This window comes from Branchiostoma floridae, chromosome 4 (assembly GCF_000003815.2).
Source record: "Branchiostoma floridae strain S238N-H82 chromosome 4, Bfl_VNyyK, whole genome shotgun sequence".
In the NCBI taxonomy this organism is placed as follows: Eukaryota; Metazoa; Chordata; class Leptocardii; order Amphioxiformes; family Branchiostomatidae; genus Branchiostoma; species Branchiostoma floridae.
The window spans coordinates 6131699-6152608 of NC_049982.1; the positions used below are offsets into that span (position 1 = coordinate 6131699).

At 41.8% G+C, this 20910-nt stretch overlaps 1 protein-coding gene across 4 annotated transcripts in view; it reads left to right on the forward strand.

Annotated features, from left to right (window-relative positions):
* Window positions 1–20910, forward strand: part of LOC118413247 (AP-2 complex subunit alpha-2-like) — a 41661-nt gene that overhangs the window by 15609 nt on the left and 5142 nt on the right. For 2 of the 4 annotated variants that reach the window (XM_035816487.1, XM_035816488.1), the window contains exons 3-21: window positions 2995–3137; window positions 4204–4397; window positions 5569–5698; window positions 6116–6217; window positions 6569–6677; window positions 7798–7948; window positions 8914–9082; window positions 10168–10305; window positions 13012–13119; window positions 13527–13601; window positions 13950–14047; window positions 14458–14587; window positions 15330–15431; window positions 15963–16175; window positions 16699–16901; window positions 17217–17276; window positions 18731–18813; window positions 19355–19444; window positions 20590–20716. In XM_035816487.1, coding sequence (XP_035672380.1) covers window positions 2995–3137; window positions 4204–4397; window positions 5569–5698; window positions 6116–6217; window positions 6569–6677; window positions 7798–7948; window positions 8914–9082; window positions 10168–10305; window positions 13012–13119; window positions 13527–13601; window positions 13950–14047; window positions 14458–14587; window positions 15330–15431; window positions 15963–16175; window positions 16699–16901; window positions 17217–17276; window positions 18731–18813; window positions 19355–19444; window positions 20590–20716 — 2425 coding nt within the window. The remainder of the gene's footprint in view (window positions 1–2994; window positions 3138–4203; window positions 4398–5568; window positions 5699–6115; window positions 6218–6568; window positions 6678–7797; window positions 7949–8913; window positions 9083–10167; window positions 10306–13011; window positions 13120–13526; window positions 13602–13949; window positions 14048–14457; window positions 14588–15329; window positions 15432–15962; window positions 16176–16698; window positions 16902–17216; window positions 17277–18730; window positions 18814–19354; window positions 19445–20589; window positions 20717–20910) is intronic. The other 2 variants (XM_035816489.1, XM_035816490.1) reach the window with 1 other exon arrangement.

A 20910-nucleotide genomic window follows, 5' to 3' on the forward strand; every position in this document is an offset into this window, starting at 1 on the left:
GATTTTGCTGTTGCTGATTTTTCTGTTTGTTGGTCAAAACATAACAGATGCTGCTGGATTATAAAATAAAGATTATTGTTTGTGTGTAAATTATTTGTGTGGAGAAAATGATTCTATAATACAGTGGAAGCCAGTTAATTGCACGTCGGATAAACGCACACTTCGGTCAATTGCACAGAACCCCCAATTCCCGTGGTGGCGCCGTCAAACTGGGTAACTTCGCATTATCGCACACGCCGGATAATTGCACGAAATTCGCAGGCAAATTTGGTGTGCAATTAAGCGGCTTCTGCTGTATCTAGACTTGTATCTATATTATTACCTACTTCAAACTTCCATGCCACTTCAGCCATCTATTTCCATGGCATGACTTGTTATCGTTACCTGATGTCTGCCTTTATATATGGATGACAAGCTTGAGGAGTCATGAAAAGTGTATGATGCATGGAACGGATCTCTTTCATATAGAGACTGAGTATTCATGCTCTTCCATCACACAGCCTCAGGAGGACTAAGTGAAATGTGGATGAATAAGAGATTTCCTGTCTTACCAGGAAGTTCATGTACAAATATCCCTCGGGCAGAATACTCGTGTGGAGCTTTGAGACAGCATTGAAAACTCTGCGTGCAAGTATTTTGAGGATTTTGCGGGAAGCCCGCTGGGAGAAAACCTGTTTAGTTGTTACGTCTGACAGTGTGGACAGAAAATGTTGCCTTTTACGTAGAAAAGAAGGAAACAGAGCATACATTTGCAAGGCTTGAAGATAGAAAAAAAATGGAGTTCCTTTCAACACAGTGCCAACAAGATTTATCTGGCCACTGTTTTGGTAACTCCTCCACTAGCTTCCTGAATGCCTGGATAGACTCTACTTCTGATAAAGATATTTATGGAGAGTGTAGGAGAGCTGGTCAGATGAATGACAGTTTTGAAGACTAGCTTTCATTAGATACATTTGATAGGAGTTCATTTGACGGTACAGTGTTCAGCCAGGTTGCCGCCGCTGCATCATCAACATTTCAGATTGCCCCACTTCAAAGTTGTTATTTTCTGAAGATCAGCTACTTATCCATTATCTTTTCTTCCAGTTAGGGACTGTACGATATTTATCAGGGGGGGAGGGCTGGTGCGTTAGGGGGGGAGGGCCATGTTAATTTTTTTTGAGGTGGGGGGAGGGCCATGTTAATTTTTTTTGAGATAGGGGGAGGGCCATGTTAATTTTTTGGAAAGAATTGTTTATACTATTGTTTGTTATGGCCCTAAAACTGATAAAATAAGCCTTCTGAATAGCCTAAAATGCAAGAGCTTCCGGGGGGCGTCGCCCCCCTAGGTCCCCCAAAGTGGCGCTGCCCTGGACCAGCGTTCCCGCCAGGCATACGTCATTCCATCTCCAGACTTATTTTTTTCTGGAAAGACGCACTCGGCTCGGCTGAGTTTCCCCAAATATTTAAGTTACAAAAGCGGTGCGCGGTAAATATGTGAAGAATCCAAAACTATACACTTTATTTTTATTTACAACATTTCTTTTGTTTCAAAATGACAAAATTTGCGGCAGAAAAGGGGCCGCAATATTGTTGTCAAGCGTCGATCCAGTCGGCTGTGCACTCGCATTGTCGTCTGTGGCACATGGCGCGGCACGCCCCCTCCCCAGTACTGTCGATCGCAGCGCCCAGCACGTTGGGACGTCTTTTCTGGCTTACTCCTTCAAGGCTACACCGGCACTGATCACTGCCAAAGACGCAGCAGATCGCCCTCCTTCGTATAATGTATAACGTTCTTGGTCTCTATGTAAAAAGAAATTCAGCGGTGACGGGTGACGGTGAGCCAAAGATTTCACGCCGAAAACGGGGTTACCTGAGGTCGCACGAAACAAACGCACGCTCGTGGAAAATGACGGCGCGGCCTTGTCACGAAAACCCGACCGATTCGATAAATGATAAATTTTAGTAAAATCATCGGGCAAAATTAAAAAAAAAACACAAGGTGTGATGGCGCCGTTATTTTATCCTCTGGAAAAACTACTAGCATTTGATGCAGGAGGGCACAAGATCGATCGCACGAGGTAGGCTAACCTGGATTCCATACCCCAACCTCAAGATATATCTTTGCTGCACGATAGATACTTGAGATCGGGCTGGGGTTTGGTAACCAGGCTAGAGGTAGGCATTCTTTGTTCAATGTCGGAAAAAAATTGGCAGGATTTTTCTATGGGCTGACGAATTCACTGGCTAGAGCCCTGTCTGGAAGCATCAAAAACCCAAAATTTTCATATAGACATGACTGGACAAATAATACCCGGGCCAGATCACGGACTGCTGATTCCCCGAGCTTATAGTATTTTTGGGGGAGGGCGGACGTCGATTACTGAAAAACGGGAGTAAAAAAGGCAACCGGCATCCAATCTCAAGGGCATAGTTTTCCTCCCAAATTGCAGGAAATTCTGTTTTTGAGGGTTTGAAAATTCAAATTTTCCCGGGGGAGCATGCCCCCGGACCCCTGCCCCGACGCTGTGAAAAAATCCTGGCGAGAACACTGGCGCCCTTGTGCCCAGACGTCTATATTAAGATTATTTTATCGGTTGTTTTTCTACCCGTTTGATTATGCCTGTCGGGGGGGAGGGCCATGTTGATTTTTTTTAGGTGGAGGGGGAGGGTCACGTTAGATTTTTTTGAGATGGGGGGGAGGGCCATCAAAAAATTTTTTGATCCGACTTCCAATGCACCAGCCCTCCCCCCCCAATAAATATCGTACGGTCCCTTACATGCAACTACTTATATTTTATCTTATCAAGAAAAGCTTCTGCATGTAGGTGGGGGGAAAGTGGTGTTCCAACTGCAAAATTTCAGGGTTGTGCACTATGCTACTTAGGTTTAGAATTAAGTTGTACCTAGCAAGATGTGATTGCATTTGCAAGTGTGCAAGTGGGTATTTTGAGCACTGCGGTATCTTACTGAATGTTTGAAAGCTGAATGATGTTCTATTCTTGTATTTTTCAGGTGACAAGACCCTGGATGGATACAACAAGAAGAAGTATGTGTGTAAACTGCTCTTCATTTTCCTGCTGGGCCATGACATTGACTTTGGGCACATGGAGGCCGTCAACCTCCTGTCTTCCAACAAGTACACCGAGAAACAGATCGTAAGTTGCTTAACTGTTGAGCCTTGTTTTGTGTTGACCTAAAGTAGATTTTAGGAAAAATCACAATATAGGGGAGAGAGAAAACAACCATGCTGGCCCATTTCTGTTGTAGTTTGTACTTGTCCAAAAGATAATCTGATGCATGGAATGCCAAAATAGTTTTTATTGACAAAATGTGAGGATATGAGAAATAATTCTTGATCCTTTCTTGCTAGAAATAAAATGCAGCTGCTTGTTGGTAGAAAATCATATCAGGGATGAATTGTTATGATTATTTGTTGGCCTTTCAGAAAGCAACAATTATCCCACCCTCTGCTTGAGCTCACAGTACCCTTCCCAGTCCACATTTTGATTGATGATGATTTCAACCTTGCAGCGCCCACTCTTCCAGAATGTTACCAGAAGTAATTACATGTTCCAAGCTTGCACAGCTACCATCACAGTACAGTGCAGGAGCCTGAGATATCAAAGCAAAAACATCACAGGCATCAAAGCTGCTTGTTTCAAGAAGAAAGCCTTTGGCATAATCAAACCATTTCAGATAACGAAAATTTTGGTAATCATGTTTTTTGTGTCACAGAAAGTGATTTTGTTTTGACATGATTACATTTGGTACAGAATTCACCATGTTGTATTCACTAAGTACTAACCTCTGTCTCATATTGGCCATACGGTGATTTACATCTCTCACCCGGACTCCAGGAAGAATAACATGTCAGTCACTAGTAATGGAGATAAAAAAAAACCAAACCAGTTTTCATCATCATCATCTGACCTGCTTAAAGAGACTCTTAAAGTAAAAGTAATATAACTCAAAACAAACGGACACAGACTATGATTGACGCTGAGCTTTTCACCCTACGATATGTTTTGTACCATGTACATTTGTATGTATAGTGATATAGGTTGATAGATTTATTAGGACCCAATGTGTAATCTGTATATCTGTATTGTTTTATCTGACCCTTACCCTCTCTCATGACCTCAATGAAAAGTGGCCTGCTGGCCGATTTGAACTTCTCATGAAATGACTAAATAAAGGTTCAAACAAAATCTCTGTGTGCAGGGTTACCTGTTCATCTCGGTGCTGGTGAACACCGACAGTGCCCTGATCCGGCTCATCATCCAGGCCATCAAGAATGACCTGGAGGCGCGCCACCCCGTCCACATCTGCCTGGCCCTGCAGTGCATCGCCAACATCGGCAGCAAGGAGATGGCAGAGGCTCTCACCAAGGAGATCCCCAAACTCATCGTATCTGGGTAAGTGTGTGGGCTTCTTGTTTTCTGAAATCAAAGCTGAAAGTTGATTGCAAATGATAAAAGATGATCCTTAAACATAATTTGTCCAAGTATCTGGAGTTCCTGTGTTTTGTTCTTTATTGCAAATTGTCAGAGATCCCAACGTATTGTGATGTGTGTGTTTTCTGAAGTTCCGTTTTTCAAAAGGTCATGACAGACATTCCACAATTTATCATGTCTAGGTAAGTGTATGGTCTGCCTGTTTTCTGAAATTGGAACTAAAACTTAATTGCAAACGGTCAGAAACAATCCCCCAATTTATCATGTCTTGTATCTGGGCCCTTCGTTTCTGAAATTTGTTTATGCAAATGGTCAGAGATCCCCCAACTTATTGTGTCTGGGTGAGTATCTGAGCTGCCTGTTATCTTAACTTAAAACTGCAAATTTACTGCAAATGGTCAGAGACAATCCCCAAGCTTATCGTTATCGTGTCTAAGTATCTAAGTTTATTGTTTTCTGAAGTTCATTATTGCAAATAGTCAGAGATCACTCGATGTGTCTGGATGAGTCTTGTAGATAGTGAGGATATTTTCAGTTGGTAGGCTTTGTTTATTTTTTCAGTTGCAGAGGTTTTAAGACTTATAGAAAGGACATAAAATGGGGATCCTGTGTTGAGGAGGTGCCTCCAACATAGGACAGGGAAAGTGTTGGCAACCCCTCTCTGGAGAAATATACCTTCAGGGATCGGAATTCATTTTTGGGAATAGGTGCAATGGTGTACCCAACCTAGCTAGAAAATTGGGTGCACCAAAATATTTTTGGGTGCACCACATAAGATAAAGTACAATATCAGAATAACCTAATTGCAAACCTAATAAATTAGTAATTTGAACGGAACTCTTCAGAAATCGGAAGTATTATGACAGTCATTTTATTATCTTTCTAACACATACATGTCAAGAATATGGTGTTTACTTAGTATACTGACATCTTAACATTACATAAGCCTATGAAAATATTTGGGTGCACGGCTCCAATTTTGGGTGCACTTGGGTGCACAAAACCCCAGTATTTCGAGCCCTGACCTTGGTATTGAAACAGCAAGAAAACTTCCCGTGCATTGTGAGACTAGCACCTGGAAGGGTCTGAACGAACAAACAGACAAACTAATGTTGAAATGTTTCCCACACAGAGAGACCATAGATGCTGTGAAGCAGAGCGCCTGCCTGTGTCTGCTGCGTCTCTTCCGCACGTCCCCAGAGACCGTGCCTCCAGGAGAATGGACGCAGAGGGTCGGCCATCTTCTCAACGACCAACATCTGGTCAGTATGCCACCGTTATGATCGCATTCATGAGGTTTTCTTTACATTATGGCTAATGTAAAAAACTCCTTCCCATTCGTTCCTGATAGACCTACAGGAATTCTGTTCATATCATTCATTCTGCTTTGAGCATTTACCCTAAATCATGTTAAGAAAATTGCCAACAATCTCAGTCCACACAATTGCTTTTTATGACAGTATAACAAAGTTTGTTATTCACAACCACATGTACAGTTGTGCGTGTGTTGGTGAAATGACAACACGGGCAGATCATGGGACACCCCAAGGGCCCTATGTCATATTCTGGACATCCTATGAATAGTATGAACGTGATTTTTCAAAAATATGTAGCTCAGTGAGTGTTGCATTTATATTGTGTATCTGGCTCATGTCTGCTCTCACCTTGCATGACCCCAGGGTGTGGTAACGTCTGCCACCAGCCTGATCCACACGCTGGCCCAGAAGACTCCCGAGGACTTCAAGCCGTGCGTTCAGCTGGCCATCTCTCGACTCAGTAGGGTAAGTCTGTAAACCATTTATTTCTCATGACCAGTGTGTGGTCTAACTAATGTGATCCCGCTGGACAGAGCTGCATGGAAGCATGGTGTGAAGACTAGCCGACTGCTGCCTACCTGTGTCAGAGATCCCAGCAGCAGTAGTATCAAATACTGGTTACTACCAGTACTACCATACTGTATACTGCCTTTAGGCACAACACACTGGTATGTATGTTGTACAATGTGAAAAAGTAAAGTGCCTTTTCAAAGGAAAAAAAAAATAGGGCCCAATAAATATTTGAGGCTAGGACATTGTAAAAAGAAATAAGAAAACAAGAGGGATGATGCATGTGTGTGCCTTTCCCCTACCCAGATTGTGACATCATCATACACAGACCTCCAGGACTACACCTACTACTTTGTCCCCGCCCCCTGGCTGTCAGTCAAGCTGCTCAGGCTGCTACAAGTCTACCCACCACCAGGTATGTACCTGAGGCATTTTCTTATTTGTAATTTTCAATGGTAACCAGTACCATGGCATAAGGGGTTTAAGTATTTGCCATGTATTCGGGAGGTCGAACGCTTAGATCTAATTACTAACCATACTGCCTCTCATCAGAATTAGAACCTGAAATTCAGTAGCTAATATTTTTATGTTGACCCAGTGCTAGGGCAAAGTTTCCATTATTTTTTAGGGTGCTTTTACTGCTTTAGCATCAAGAATATGCTAGTATACAAATAGTAACTTAATGTACGTATCCCTACACAAACCTTTAGGAGCATTGTTGCACCCACAGCCAACAATTAGGAGCATACATCAAATTCTGGGTGTACAATAGTGTCTATGTACCCAGTATTTCAAGCCCCACCATGCCATGTCAGAAAAGAGCACTTCACGGCTATGGACATGTAAAAAAACAGACATACAGCGCATCAAATTTACGTCAATGAAGATTAGACATCCAGGTAATAAGATACGCTAGAAAGCAACTAGATATGACTGTGGAAATGGTTAAACACATCAGATAACATCCATTATCCAGTGACACTGACGAAAGATAGTGGATGCTATCTGAAACGTCTCATTATTTCCAAAATCACATCCCGTTGCATGAGTAAAATTATAACTGCTTTTTGGCAAGCCCATCAAATTGTTGTGCTCATTGAGCCATACACATTTACTACTTTGAATGAGTTTGAGATGCCTTTGAGTCTTCCGCTCCAGAATTGGCCTCTACAGTCACACTAGACGCTGTAACCCAACTACAAACTGAACTGACCAGACCATGGCACAAAATTCCATTGTCTCCTGAGACAGATAGATGCCAACACAACACTATGCCATTGATTTACATTACAACCAGTCTCCAGGACCCGTCCCTCCGTCCTGGGATGGAAATTTTGTTGTTGGGACGAACAAAAATTTCACAAAAATCTGAAGTTCAATACATGAAATTAATGAAAATGTGTTTTAATAACTTAAAGCTGAAAATAAATTTTACAAAGAAAATCAACAACATTGCTCCAAAACTATGAGTGCTACAGTACAAAAATTGCAGACAGCCCTGATTGCAACGTTACCCCGTGGTTTCCCCCCCACAGAGGACCCAGCCCTGCGTGGCCGGCTGAACGAGTGCCTGGAGACCATCCTCAACAAGGCCCAGGAGCCGCCCAAGTCTAAGAAGGTGCAGCACTCCAACGCTAAGAACGCCGTGCTGTTCGAAGCCATCAACCTCATTATTCATCATGACACGTGAGTTCCTATCGCTTTTTGTTCAGCTTTTCTTTGTTCTGTGTTGTGTTGTGTTGTATGTAGATTGTAGCTTGGTTACCAAAAGGGGAAGAAATTACAGTCGAACCTGTACAAGTGACCACATTTACAAAAGGACCTCCTGACCAATGTGACTACTTTTTGGTGGTTCCGTAGATAACTTTTCCAGTTTCACAAGCATCAAAATCCTGTTCACTACCAGATGCTATCAGTCTCTTCAGTTGTTGTCGTGGGCAGGTTTGACTGCAATTGTGACTAACTCAACAGCAGAAAAAACTCTACTGTAGAACCCAGCAAAAGCACATGTTAACTGAAACAAATAGATACTAAAGTATTACTTGCATTTTGCTCCCTGTTTACCTCAAGTCAAAGTAGATAGGGGATGTACAACCTTGTATTTGTAAAAATTAACTAAGCTCCTTGCCTTCTAAAACAGGGAACCCAGCCCCAGTGTGTGAGCATATTAACAGCTTGTTTGTCTTGTTCTATAGGGAACCCAGCCTCCTTATGGGAGCGTGTAGCCAGCTTGTAATATATGTTTTGTTCCACAGAGAACCCAGCCTCCTTGTGCGAGCGTGTAACTGAGTATGCCTGTTTTGTTCCACAGAGAACCCAGCCTCCTTGTGCGAGCGTGTAACCAGCTTGTCTGTTTTGTTCCACAGAGAACCCAGCCTCCTTGTGCGAGCATGTAACCAGCTTGTTTTCCTTGTTCCACAGAGAACCCAGCCACCTTATGGGAGCATGTAGCCAGCTAGTAATATATGTTTTGTTCCACAGAGAACCCAGCCTCCTTGTGCGAGGGTGTAACCAGCTTGTTTTCCTTGTTCCACAGAGAACCCAGCCTCCTAGTGCGAGCGTGTAACCAGCATGTAATGTATGTTTTATTCCACAGAGAACCCTGCCTCCTTGTGCGAGCGTGTAACCAGCTTGTTTTCCTTGTTCCACAGAGAACCCAGCCTCCTAGTGCGAGCGTGTAACCAGCTTGGCCAGTTCCTGCAGCACAGAGAGACGAACCTGCGTTACCTGGCCCTGGAGAGCATGTGTCTTCTGGCCTCCTCCGAGTTCTCCCACGAGGCAGTGAAGAAACACATGGATACGGTTATCACCGCACTCAAGGTAAGAAAAACTTGAACTCTTCTTTTTCTTCTCATAATGTTGGAGGAATAATCATTTAGATCCTCCTCTCTCAAATATGTCCGACAACATTTTCAGTCCTTTCATTGACAGACTTCCTCCTCTCTCTCCTCTAACCCTTCTCCGGTATCAAAACCGAAATTTCTGCTGCAGTTACATAACAAGACACTAGGGGGGAATAATTTATTGCAATTCGATACCCTACGTTGACCTTCACATTTATGATATGTTACAACAATCCAGCCAGGCATTCTCCAGTTATCTTGCAGACAGACATCTCCCATACAAACAAACAGCAGTCATTACAAAACCTTATGTCAGTAACAACTACATGAAATTAAATTGATTGTGTCCCTCCAGATTGAGCTTGACGTTGGTTTTGTTATTAAGCATCTATTTGTCAAAGGCTATCTGTCAGTTTTCATGTTGTGCCGTCATCTCTAGTTTTTTCCTCCAAGTTTTCAGGAAACAACTACGTGTAATTGGATTGTTTGTGTCCCTCCAGACTGAGCATGATGTCTGTTAAATGGTGCTATTTGTAACTAGTCAGAGGCTACCTGTCAGTTTTTACTTTGCTGCCGTCATCTCTATTTTTTTCCTCCAAGTTTTAAGGAAACAACTACATGTAATTGATTTGAGCCCAAAGCACTGAAGAAGTCACACGGCTATGTATGTTGGCATGTTGGCTCGATTCAATCTCCAAAGTTGGAATATGCGACTGTGGTGTCTTTTCTAAAGATGGGGCAAGTGTGTGTGATTGGCTTGAGGTTGTCCATTTCCACGTTAACTACATATAACTGATTATAGAAAAAATGCTAACACTTTACTTCCGACACTGAATGAAAATATAGGGACTTACCCTTCTAAATTTGTCAATCTCCGTTGACCTTGTTCACAGAATGACCCTTCTATCTCCAGCAGTGATGTAAGGAACACGCCACTTTTGCAGGAGGCCGTCTCTGTTGAGTGTGGGCCGGTGGGCTCTAATGTTCACTGCCTCCTTCACTCCTCGCACCAAGAAATCCTGTTCTGGGTCTAGTCTACATGTAATTTTTTTGTCCCTCCAGACTGAGCGTGACGTGAGCGTACGACAGCGAGCTGTTGATCTGCTGTACGGGATGTGTGACAAGTCCAACGCTGAGGAGATCGTGGCCGAAATGCTGTCCTACCTAGAGACAGCCGACTACTCCATCAGAGAAGAAATGGTCAGCAGTGTATTTCTTTGTGTTCCTGTAACCGTTAAGCTGCCTAACACATCAGCTTTGTGTGGAATTGTGTTGGCGTAACGTTTAAGATATCTGGACTAGAACCCAGAGGTCCTGGGTTTGAATCCCCTGACATGTTGTGCCCTTTGAAAAGCCACTTTATATGACTTTAGTCCCTCCACCAAGGTGTAAAAATGGCTGCTCCCCAAACATTGGTTGGATAGGTAAAAGTTGATGGAAGGGAACGATTGGACTCCACCTTCCATGGTATTACCATACCCAGTAGATACTCCCACTGCCCCTCTCTTTTTACCTACCAGTTTTGTACCTGTCAGTAAGTACAAGCTTTGTTTCCCATAACCCACTTGTACAGTAAATGCAACCTTTATGCCCCATTGGAGAAAGCACTTTCTCCTGAGTAGAGTGAGGAAATGGGCATAAAGCATAAACCACCTATCCCAAGGGCACATCATTGGGGCCTGCAAAGGATTGCAATCTAGAATCTTAACGTTCTTTAAGTCAACAAGCTTGACAACGGCAAGGTCCCGTAATACCACCTTGAAGTGCAAGGGCAGTGACACTATCGTTATGGATGGATATTAGGGCAAAAGGAAATCTGCCATGCATAGCAAGGTGGTCAGTGGAGCAGTGTACAGCAGCGGAGTGCATTGTTCCTCAATGTTGCAAGCAATTCCAGGGATGTTGTAACACTTAACCAGGGCTGGAAATGTTGCTGTGTCATTAAATAATACCAAATTGTAGGCAGATATTTCAATCCCTCGTCTAGTTATGAAATTAACAATGTAGGCTAAATTCTGACAAGGCAAGTCTTGGGCATGTGTATGGTGCTTCAGTCCTTGCAATGTCTCAAGACAGTTTCAAGGAAATCAGCTAAGAAGGGTCTCAACATTTTTCACCAGTCAGTGTCAGTTCGATGAAGACATTAGGCATGAAGCTTGAGTCCATGCTATGAGAGGCCAGCCTTGTCAAAACAAGGCGGCAGGCGGTGATTTTAGCCGCCTACTTACATTTTTCCAGCCGGCTACTTTGGGGTAGAATTTCAAAAAATAAAAGTTTAAGTCCAGTGCTCCCCATTACAAAATCCCCCAGCCAAAGGTTTGGATCAACCTCTGGCAGTTTTCTGATAGTTGGCCCCCAGTCAGGGGTCATAGCGGGGAACCTATGCCGAATTTTTTTGAAATTCAGGATTTTTTTGTCAATTCAAAGTTTAAAGATAACAATAAAAGTTACCCAAAATACACCCCCAAACCATATTTAGGGGTCTAAATTTAAAAATTTTCCCAGGGGGAGGCTCCCCCCAGACCCCCCTACGGGACGGGGGACACCCCCCTCCCATACCTACCCCCCGCTCGCCACTTTGTGGCTCGCCGCAAGCCGCTACGCGCCTTGCCTGCTACTTTCATATATTAGCCCCCTATTCTAAAAGTTTGTGACAAGGCTGTATGTCTCAAGACAGTTCAAAGGAAATCAGCTAAGAATGGTCAGAATATTTTTACTGGACAGCACATTGTCAAGTGTTGGTTCTATGAAGACATTAGGCATGGAGCTTTAGCCCTTGTTATATCTCAAGACAGTTCCAAGGAAGTCATCTAAGAAGGGTCCGAGCATTTTTCACCGGGCAGTGCAAGTCTCTGTTCTATGAAGACATTAGGCATGGAGCTTTAAAAGAAATCAGCTAAAATAAGATGGGTCAGAACATTTTTCACCGAGCAGCAGTTCTATGAAGACATTATAGGCGTCTGGCCGTTTCCTGGGCCCTCATTAGGGACCCATTTACAGCCCAGAGAGCACCTGCTGCCTCCCCTCTCTCCTTTCTTACATCCTCTTCAAAAGTTTTCCACATCGGTGCATGGTCAGGGGGTGCTGCAGGTAATTAGCTGTGCATTGTTAGATTAGATCATTAAAGCTAGAAATTATGAGGATAGGGAATAAAGGATGATGGTGAAATATTAAATTAGAAAATCCTTTTTTGAGAATTTTTTATTCTTACATTAATGAAGGTTAGACGTCCAGTTTGTAAGATATGCGGGATAACTGGAACTCAAGCACTATATGTACATGTAAATAGATTTGTAAATGATCAGCTGTCTCAGACAGCATGCCTGCGCTGTCTTTGGTAGTGACAGAACTCTATCTGAAAGAAAGCTTATGTACATTCACAAAGACTTGAAATTACACACAAGAGTATTTTCCTTAAGAATTTGCTCAGCGCAAGGCCACATAGACCTCTTCTAGACACTGAACTAAGACTCACTATAGCAGCTTCTCTTCTCCCGAAGTCAGAAAAACATCAAACTCAATTACTAATAGATGATAGCTGATGCTTTCCAAAACTAATGACCGTTTACAAATATATCCAGTTGACTGAGTAATGGTTATTCTAAATTCTTGTGTTATCCTCTTTCCTTGTAAATGAAATTGTTGACTTTTTACTTTATTTGATTTGCAACAGGGACAATACAATGTGGACACCAGGCGGCTAACTATTGTGACAACATACATATATATACAAACGTACAGTACAAAGATGAACAAGGATAAATGCAATCAAACTGAAATTGTTGCTACTGGTAATAGGCTCATGTGTCTAAAAGGATAAGTGTACATGTCACCAAAGCAAGCTCAGGTTAATCTCTGCTACAGAAACATTTTAAGACACAAGTCTTTTTCTATCCCCCTGCACAGGTGTTGAAGGTGGCCATCTTAGCAGAGAAGTACCCAGTTGACTACACCTGGTACGTGGACACCATCCTGAACCTGATCCGAATTGCTGGAGACTACGTCAGTGACGAGGTAGGTGCTGGAAAAAGTTTTTTTTGTTGCATATTCTGGAACATGAATGAGAGTACTGGTTTTCTCCTGGTTCTATTGTCTGAAAACATAGAATTCGACAAAAGGTGTAAAGAAAGAAGAAAAAACTGAGAATGATGATGTGAAAATAAAGTTATTTGACTTCATTTTACACAAATTTGGAACCAGCTAGTGATTTAACATGGGTACCTTTTTTCCTTGTAAAATATGCTGTGTTTGTAGGCCTTCTGTTTTCCAGCGAAAAGTTAAACTTTGCAGTAAAATCAGAAAAAATACAGTTAACACTGAGTTTGCATCCATGTATGCATAATTTGTCCACTCATAAGCAAACACATCAAACAGTCTTTCCAATGTACATCTATAAATGTTGTCCTCCTGCTGTCTTCCAGGTGTGGTACCGTGTCATCCAGATTGTCATCAACAGGGACGATGTGCAAGGGTATGCTGCAAAGGTCGTGTTTGAGGTAAAAACAGGGTTTTCTGCATTGATGTTGAAATCATCAGGTAGCCTTTTAAGCATAAGTTGCTTTAACCACTGTGACTGTTTTTAACATGATACCATGATGCAGAATTGTAGACAAATTAGATGACCCTATTGGGTGGATGTATGTTGACAAAGGGTTTTGTAATATATATAATTCCGTAGCTGAGCAATTTAATCAGCTTCATAACTTTAAAGATCAGAAAATACCATACTTCATGTCTTTCAAGGCCGGATACAGTTCTGTGCAATCAATCAAAAGAGATCCTGAGTTAAGGCTGTTTGTATTAAATAGGCCATTTAACATTGCATATATTTTGCTTCCATGTAGGCACTCCAAGCGCCAGCCTGCCATGAGAACATGGTGAAGGTGGGAGGTTACATCCTCGGGGAGTTCGGCAATCTCATCGCAGGAGACCAGAGATCCAGGTCAGTTACCCATCGGAATGAACTCTCTAATAGTTTTTATCATAGTCTCGACGAGTCGACCAATGCAACAGTGTTGCGGGAGGGTCTAAGGTAAGGTCTTGAGATAGTTACTTGTAAGTTGTTGATGTTCATTTAGCCATTTGGTATCAAGAATTTAGTTAAGCATTGTCTGCTTCAATCACACTATCCTGTTATGTCCAAATAATTGCTTAACGAATGTTGATTTGTAGCTATTCATTTTTGCAAAATTGAAAGGCGTGAAGTTCAAATCAAGTTCAATTTGACCTTTGTGAAGTTCAATTCGACCTTTGTGCACAAAACCTTTTTTCAGCTTGCAAAATTATGCATGAAAAGGTCAAAGTTCAACTCCAGAAATCTCACCCTGATTACCCACTTGTTGTCTCTGTCAGCCCAATGGTCCAGTTCCAGCTGCTGCACTCCAAGTACCACCTGTGCAGCGCCCCGACCCGCGGACTCCTGCTCTCCACCTACATCAAGTTCATCAACCTGTTCCCTGAGATCAAGGGACAACTCCAGGATGTAAGAACCATTCTCAAGATTTGTTCCTTCTTGTTGACTCTCACAAGATTTGGATGGAAGGAGGGAATATTCTATGACTTAGGAGGTAGACCTAAGCAGTGATGAGGATCGTATATGAAAGAGTTGACACTGACAGGAATAAAACTGTTGGACATCAACTGTTGTATAAACTGCAAACTTGAAAACATTCTGGATAGCATTTTACTCATACACACAACTACGGTGTATCTTACTTGTACAGATTTAGAGTACACATCCCTTGTAAAAAATGTAGGAAAGTAAGCCTATCCGAGAAAATACATTTTAGTGTCTGTATTAGAGTTTGCTCTTGTGACATTTTCCACTACTACTAGTCTTTACCATGTCAATCACGATATATCTCTCAAAAGAAAGTTCTGCTACAGTGTACAAAATACTTTTCTGAGGCAAGTTGCACAGTGTGCAAGCTGGGACAAAAACTAGGTTGCACAACTGAATTTCAAGTTGCACCACCTACTATTCACTAATTTCTGAAAAAAAGGTACAGTACATACATGTTTGGCTGACATGAAACGTAGCTGCCATGGCCAAGTAAATTGACAACAAAAGTTCTCAGTTCTTAGGCTCAAAATCTAAGTTGCACCCTGTGCAACCTGAGTTTAGAAGTAAGTTGCACCAAGCAAAAAGTGGTTGCAATGTGCAAGTGGGTATTTTGCACGCTGTGCTACTTCAGGTTGTGAAGCTCCTTGCCTTTTTCCTGCAGGTCTTGCGGAATAACAACAACCTGCAGAACGCTGACGCAGAGCTGCAGCAGAGAGCGATCGAGTACCTGCAGCTCAGCACGGTAGCCAGCCAGGACGTCCTGGTAAGTCCTCTTTTTTTCTTCTTCTAAATCAGGTTCGTAGGGCCTGATGTTACCATCATGAAGATGAAGAGCGGCCCAATTTGGGTCCAGTTTGAACCAAATTGCTGGAAAGCCATCACCTACAGTAAAGTAGCTGCTGTTATTGTCTTCACTTACGTATGTCCTGGTAAGTTCTCAACTTGGTAGGGGGAATGTTGCATCACCAATATCTGTCTCTTGGCTGTAGCACTAGACATGTTAGACATCAAGGTAATGAGATACACAATACAAACTTTTAGGATACTCAAGCAATTGGAAAACTTTTCGTCATCAGTAACTGTTGTATGTTTCAGACTGCATCCGCTGTCTTTTTAGTCACTGACGAAAGGCAGCTTCGTTTAATCACCTATTTCGACCGTTAACATTACTTAATATCCAGTTGTAATATCTTTTTTTGTTGCTTCAATACCTTTTTTGTTACTTGGGGTTAATAATTGGGAAGCAGAAGTGTAGAAGTGTTGACTGTTATCGTTTTTACATCTGTTCCTCTAGGCGACAGTTCTAGAAGAGATGCCACCGTTCCCGGAGAGAGAGTCGTCCATCCTGGCCAAGCTGAAGAAGAAGAAGCCCAACGTCTCGGACATCGAGGTTGTGAAGGAAGGCAAGAAGTCGTCGAACCCTCCCACCCTGAACAACAGTGCCGCCAACACACCTGAGGCCACACCTGCATCAGCACCTGTACCTGTCATGGCAGCTGCACCTGCTGTAAGTCAAGATTCACCTGTTGGGATTCTAGCCAGAATTTTATTTTAGTAAAATGGTAATGGTGAGGCAGCATTTCAACCAATCAACAGGATGGTGTGGAATGAGGTCATTAACATAGTTATGCTATCACCATTACTCTTGCATTATAGTATTGTGTGAGATCGAAAAAAATTATTGCTCATATTTTCAATAACAGCTATTATCCAGTAGTAGTAGCATCCAGTATTTGACTATACTGCTGCTGGGATCCCCGAAACCGGTAGGCATCAGTCCACTAGTCTTCGCACCACGCTTCCATGCAGCTCTATCCAGCGAGCTCACCCTAGTTAGACTGCACACTTTGACATCCCTCCTAACACATTCCATCCAGGATTTCCTTAATCCAATCTAAGCTCTAATCGACTACTTGCGGAACAAGAAGAAGAGGAAAGAAAAAGAACACATCAGTAAAAACAATATGTTTTTTCCCCACAGAGAAAATCTTAACTTGTTTCTAACAGCTGCCACTGTTGTGTATCCCCAGCCTGCCCCAGTCCAGAGTGCCTCTGACGACCTGCTAGGTTTGAGCGCAGGTCCGGCTGCCGCTGCGCCGGTCACGAACAACTTCGCAGCCCCGGCGGCGCCTGCAGGAGGCGGGGGACTGCTCGTTGACGTGTTCGACACTCCGCCCGCCCAGAACAACGTGAGCACGGCCTTAGCGCCACAGGCGGAAGAAAACTTCTTCAAGTAAGTGGGACAACAACAACAAAAAACAGATGCTTTTGACATGTTTTGTTCTTTTCATTCATCGTACGAACCACACTACTGACTGACAAAAACTATTTACAAAAATCAGTTTCACTTAAGTTTTGCTTTCAGTTTATTGACAGTGAGGAAAAGACATGATGTTGTACATGTCCATGAAGAAAGCTGCCATGAAGATAGGAGTCTGAAACCGACCCAAAATGATTTTACAACCTGGAAAAGATTCTCTCAAAAAGCTATAAACCGTTCATTGATAACCCCATGTATGTTCCGACTCCCTCCACTTGTTCCACATAGTATGCCCAGTGGAGAAACTGCCCCATCTGGCGACGCCTCTGCTACGGAGCTTGACGGAAGGTCTCAGTACTTTGACATATCTTGTAGACTTAGCCTCACAAATCGTAAGGAAAAAGGCGTGTGGTGCTTCCAATCCCTCATAACAGTCACTCTCTAATTATTGCAATCGCTGGGTCTTTCCAAGCTCCTGCAACACCTTTTATCCAATGAAGTTTTGTTCCTACACTGATCGAAAGCCATGGTTTTGGTTCGACAATGATTCTGTCACCACTCTTTTGATCTTTATGTCTTTTTGTAATGACAACATTTGTCTCCAAGCAAAATTGTGCACTTCGCATTGCATGGACCATCAATGAAAAGCTACTTGATTTCGCTTCAAAATGCTCAAGGCATATGATGCATTTCACACAATCACCAAGAAAGCAATCTTCTTCACAAGCTTATTCATGGAATGATTTTGCAGTTATTAGCTACATATACGTTACTGACACAATTACACTTTCAAAAGTCATTTTACATGACATGTACATGACAACATCTGTGATCACCAGAATTTTTTTTGAATGGCAGTGATATACAGTGATGTACAGTGATGCTGTGTTCAACTATAATGATTAATATGAATGTTACCAAACATGATAGATGGAATAAGAGACATTGCCACATACAAGGTACAGAAAAAAGTAGGGCTAAAGAATTATTTATCCAAACTGCTATGTCTTTTTTTTTACAAGATTTTGGTTGGTCAGAGATCACCAAACACTGTTGCAAATGTGCATCAGTCATAAAGTCAAAAAATAGGTCATCTTGCTAATGGGTTGATACACTGGTGGCAGTTGTTTAATATATATTTTTGGTTAACTCTTTAACTTGAAAGTTAATCCAGGGAAAGGATGTGTGTTACTACTGGGTGTGACTTCTAACAGTAACAGACTGACTCTGAGGTGGAATTTTTTTGCATTGTAACCTCATGTTTTAGCTTGCTACATTGTTGCGACACCTTGCTGTGATGTGACAGGATATTCTGTTTTAAACTACTTTGACTGACAGTGACATAATGATTGTAGTTTTTGTTATACCTACCCAAGTTAATTCTTGCAGTGGGCTTGTTTGTGCACGGATTTTTCTTATGGGTACAGAATGTAATTAAGCCAGTAGAAAGGGATCAACCAGGAGAAATCATTGCCTGACTTGCTGTGTCATGTCCAAGTGTTGCTTGTAGGTGTCGTACCAAGTATACAATGAGCTGCCTGCAAAGCTGGTTTGTTATGCAGAAAGGCAATTGTACTGGCTACAAAGATAGATGCAGCAAGTGTATTTGCAGTTAACTGTTTGTTCAAAGTTTATGATAATTTAAGGAATTATGTCTGACTAAAATGTGATGGCAGTTATACTGGCTACGAAGATACAGATAAAGCGAATGAGAATATATAATATATCATTCATTCTGCAGGAATTAAGTTTTAATGAAATGTGATGGTATCGTAACTGTATATTCATGATTTCGTCCCCAGGTTTGCTATAAAGAACAACGGTGTGCTGTTTGAGAATGAACTCCTGCAGATCGGGGTCAAAGCAGAATACAAGGGCAACCTGGGTAAGTCCACATCACTACATTCATTCAGGGACCTCCTGGCTGAAGAATCATTGATAGAATAGTCGTGCCCCTACCCCCATTATAATGTAACAGTAGCACGATCATAGATTTATACTGATTTTCAAATATTGGGTATTCTTCTGAATACTTTTAGTCTGAAAGAAATTTTAGGTAAGATATGAATTAGGTTAGAGCGTCTACCCTCAGAGGTGGACTGTGCCATACATTTAAACCAGAATGATGTGTCAAGTCCAATTATTGATATTGACAATACAATGAGATATATTAAAACTTATAATATAATATATGTCATTGTATTGTCAATATCAATAATTGCATAAGGCTGCTTCTCGCGATTGTAAAATGTAAGTCAGCATAACTGACACCTAGAAGTCTTTTTCATGAAACAAAATCTTCCATTTACTTTATGGTTTTGAGCTCTTACTTACATGTACTTTGTATATTATAGTTCCTTTTCAGATTTCATAGCTGCAAGGAAGGGAGCATTGAATATTTGTTGTTACTGTTATTATGCATACAGGACGTTTAGGTCTGTTCTACGGAAACAAGACGTCGTACCCTTTCCAGTTCTTCACCCCCACCGTGTCTTGTCCAGGAGAACTGGCCTCTGATATCCTTTCACTCTTACCTAAAACTTATTTGCGTCACCTTTTGGTGATAAGTAATACTGTTGCCTTTGTTATCTGGCATGGGTAACCCTTTCTTTGTAAGACCTACCTGTTATATTATATACTAAATGTAGTACCTCAATGAAGTCTAGACATCCAGATAATAAGATATGCCAAATGATAGTCAAGCAACTTGATATGATTTCGGAAACAGACATTTCAGACAGGATCCACTGTCTTTTGTCACAGATACATGTACTATATACTGTGCTGCATACTTAGTCTAGCATTAGTACAATATAGTTTGCTAGCATGGATTGTTTAGTTGTATCTTCTTTTGCAACAGAATCACATACAAAAAATGTAAGAGAGCTTACATTTATCAGAGTCACAGGAGATCAATGAAAATACATTGAAGCCTTTGATCACCTTATGATATGTACCACCTGTCTGATATGGCCACTTCTTGTGGGCCTCTTAGAATAATTTGTTTCTCATTGCCATATTCAAGCATTGAGAATCATGTCTCTAGTGACCATTTTTCCACATAGACTGTCCCCTTAGGCATCTTCTTGGGCAGGTTTGACTACTGTGAAATAGAAATAGACAGTTTGATTGCAGTGGCACATAGATTACACATTTGCCATGCTCTTTCTGTATAAAAGAAGGAACAGCTGGCTATCTACCCTCCTTCATCAGGGCTCGAAATTCGTTTTTGGGATTAGGTGCATTGGTGCACCCAGCTTAAAAAATTGGGTGCACCAAAAAACTTTTGGGTGCACCACTTAAATTTAAGTAGAATGTCAGAAAAACCTAATAACAAAACCTACATCTATGTAGTTACATACTATCAAATTCATAAACAAGTACCATGACAGACATTCTAATTATCTTTCTAACACTTAGATGTCAAGAATACGATGTATACTAGTATACTTTGATATCTTAACATACACAAACCCAAGAAAATATTTTGGTGCACCCTGTGCACGTGCACCCACAAAAAATAATTGGGTGCACACCTCCAATATTGGGTGCACCTGGGTGCACATGCACCCAGTATTTCGAGCCCTGTTCTTGTACATGCACATCTACCAGTATGTTGAATGTGTTCTGTTTGGAAAGTTTCTCCTTAACCCCGGAGCACCGATGAATGTCCAGACCAAACCCCTGGATGTGAACACAGTGGAGGGAGGAGCTCAGGTCCAACAGATCATCAACGTGGAGTGTATAGCAGACTTTGTGGATGCCCCCATCCTCAGCATTAAGTTCAGGTCAGTCCTCGGAGATTATTCCTCCAAAAGGGCTGTTTAGAGGGATCACATTTCCATGCCATGAAACACAACCAAATGTTTCTTTAATTAGTTACCTGCTGAACTTTAACACACATACTGGAAAGTCTTCAGTCTTCACATACAAATGTAATGCATCAAGTTTTACAGAAGATCATTTTGGCAACATCGTTGGT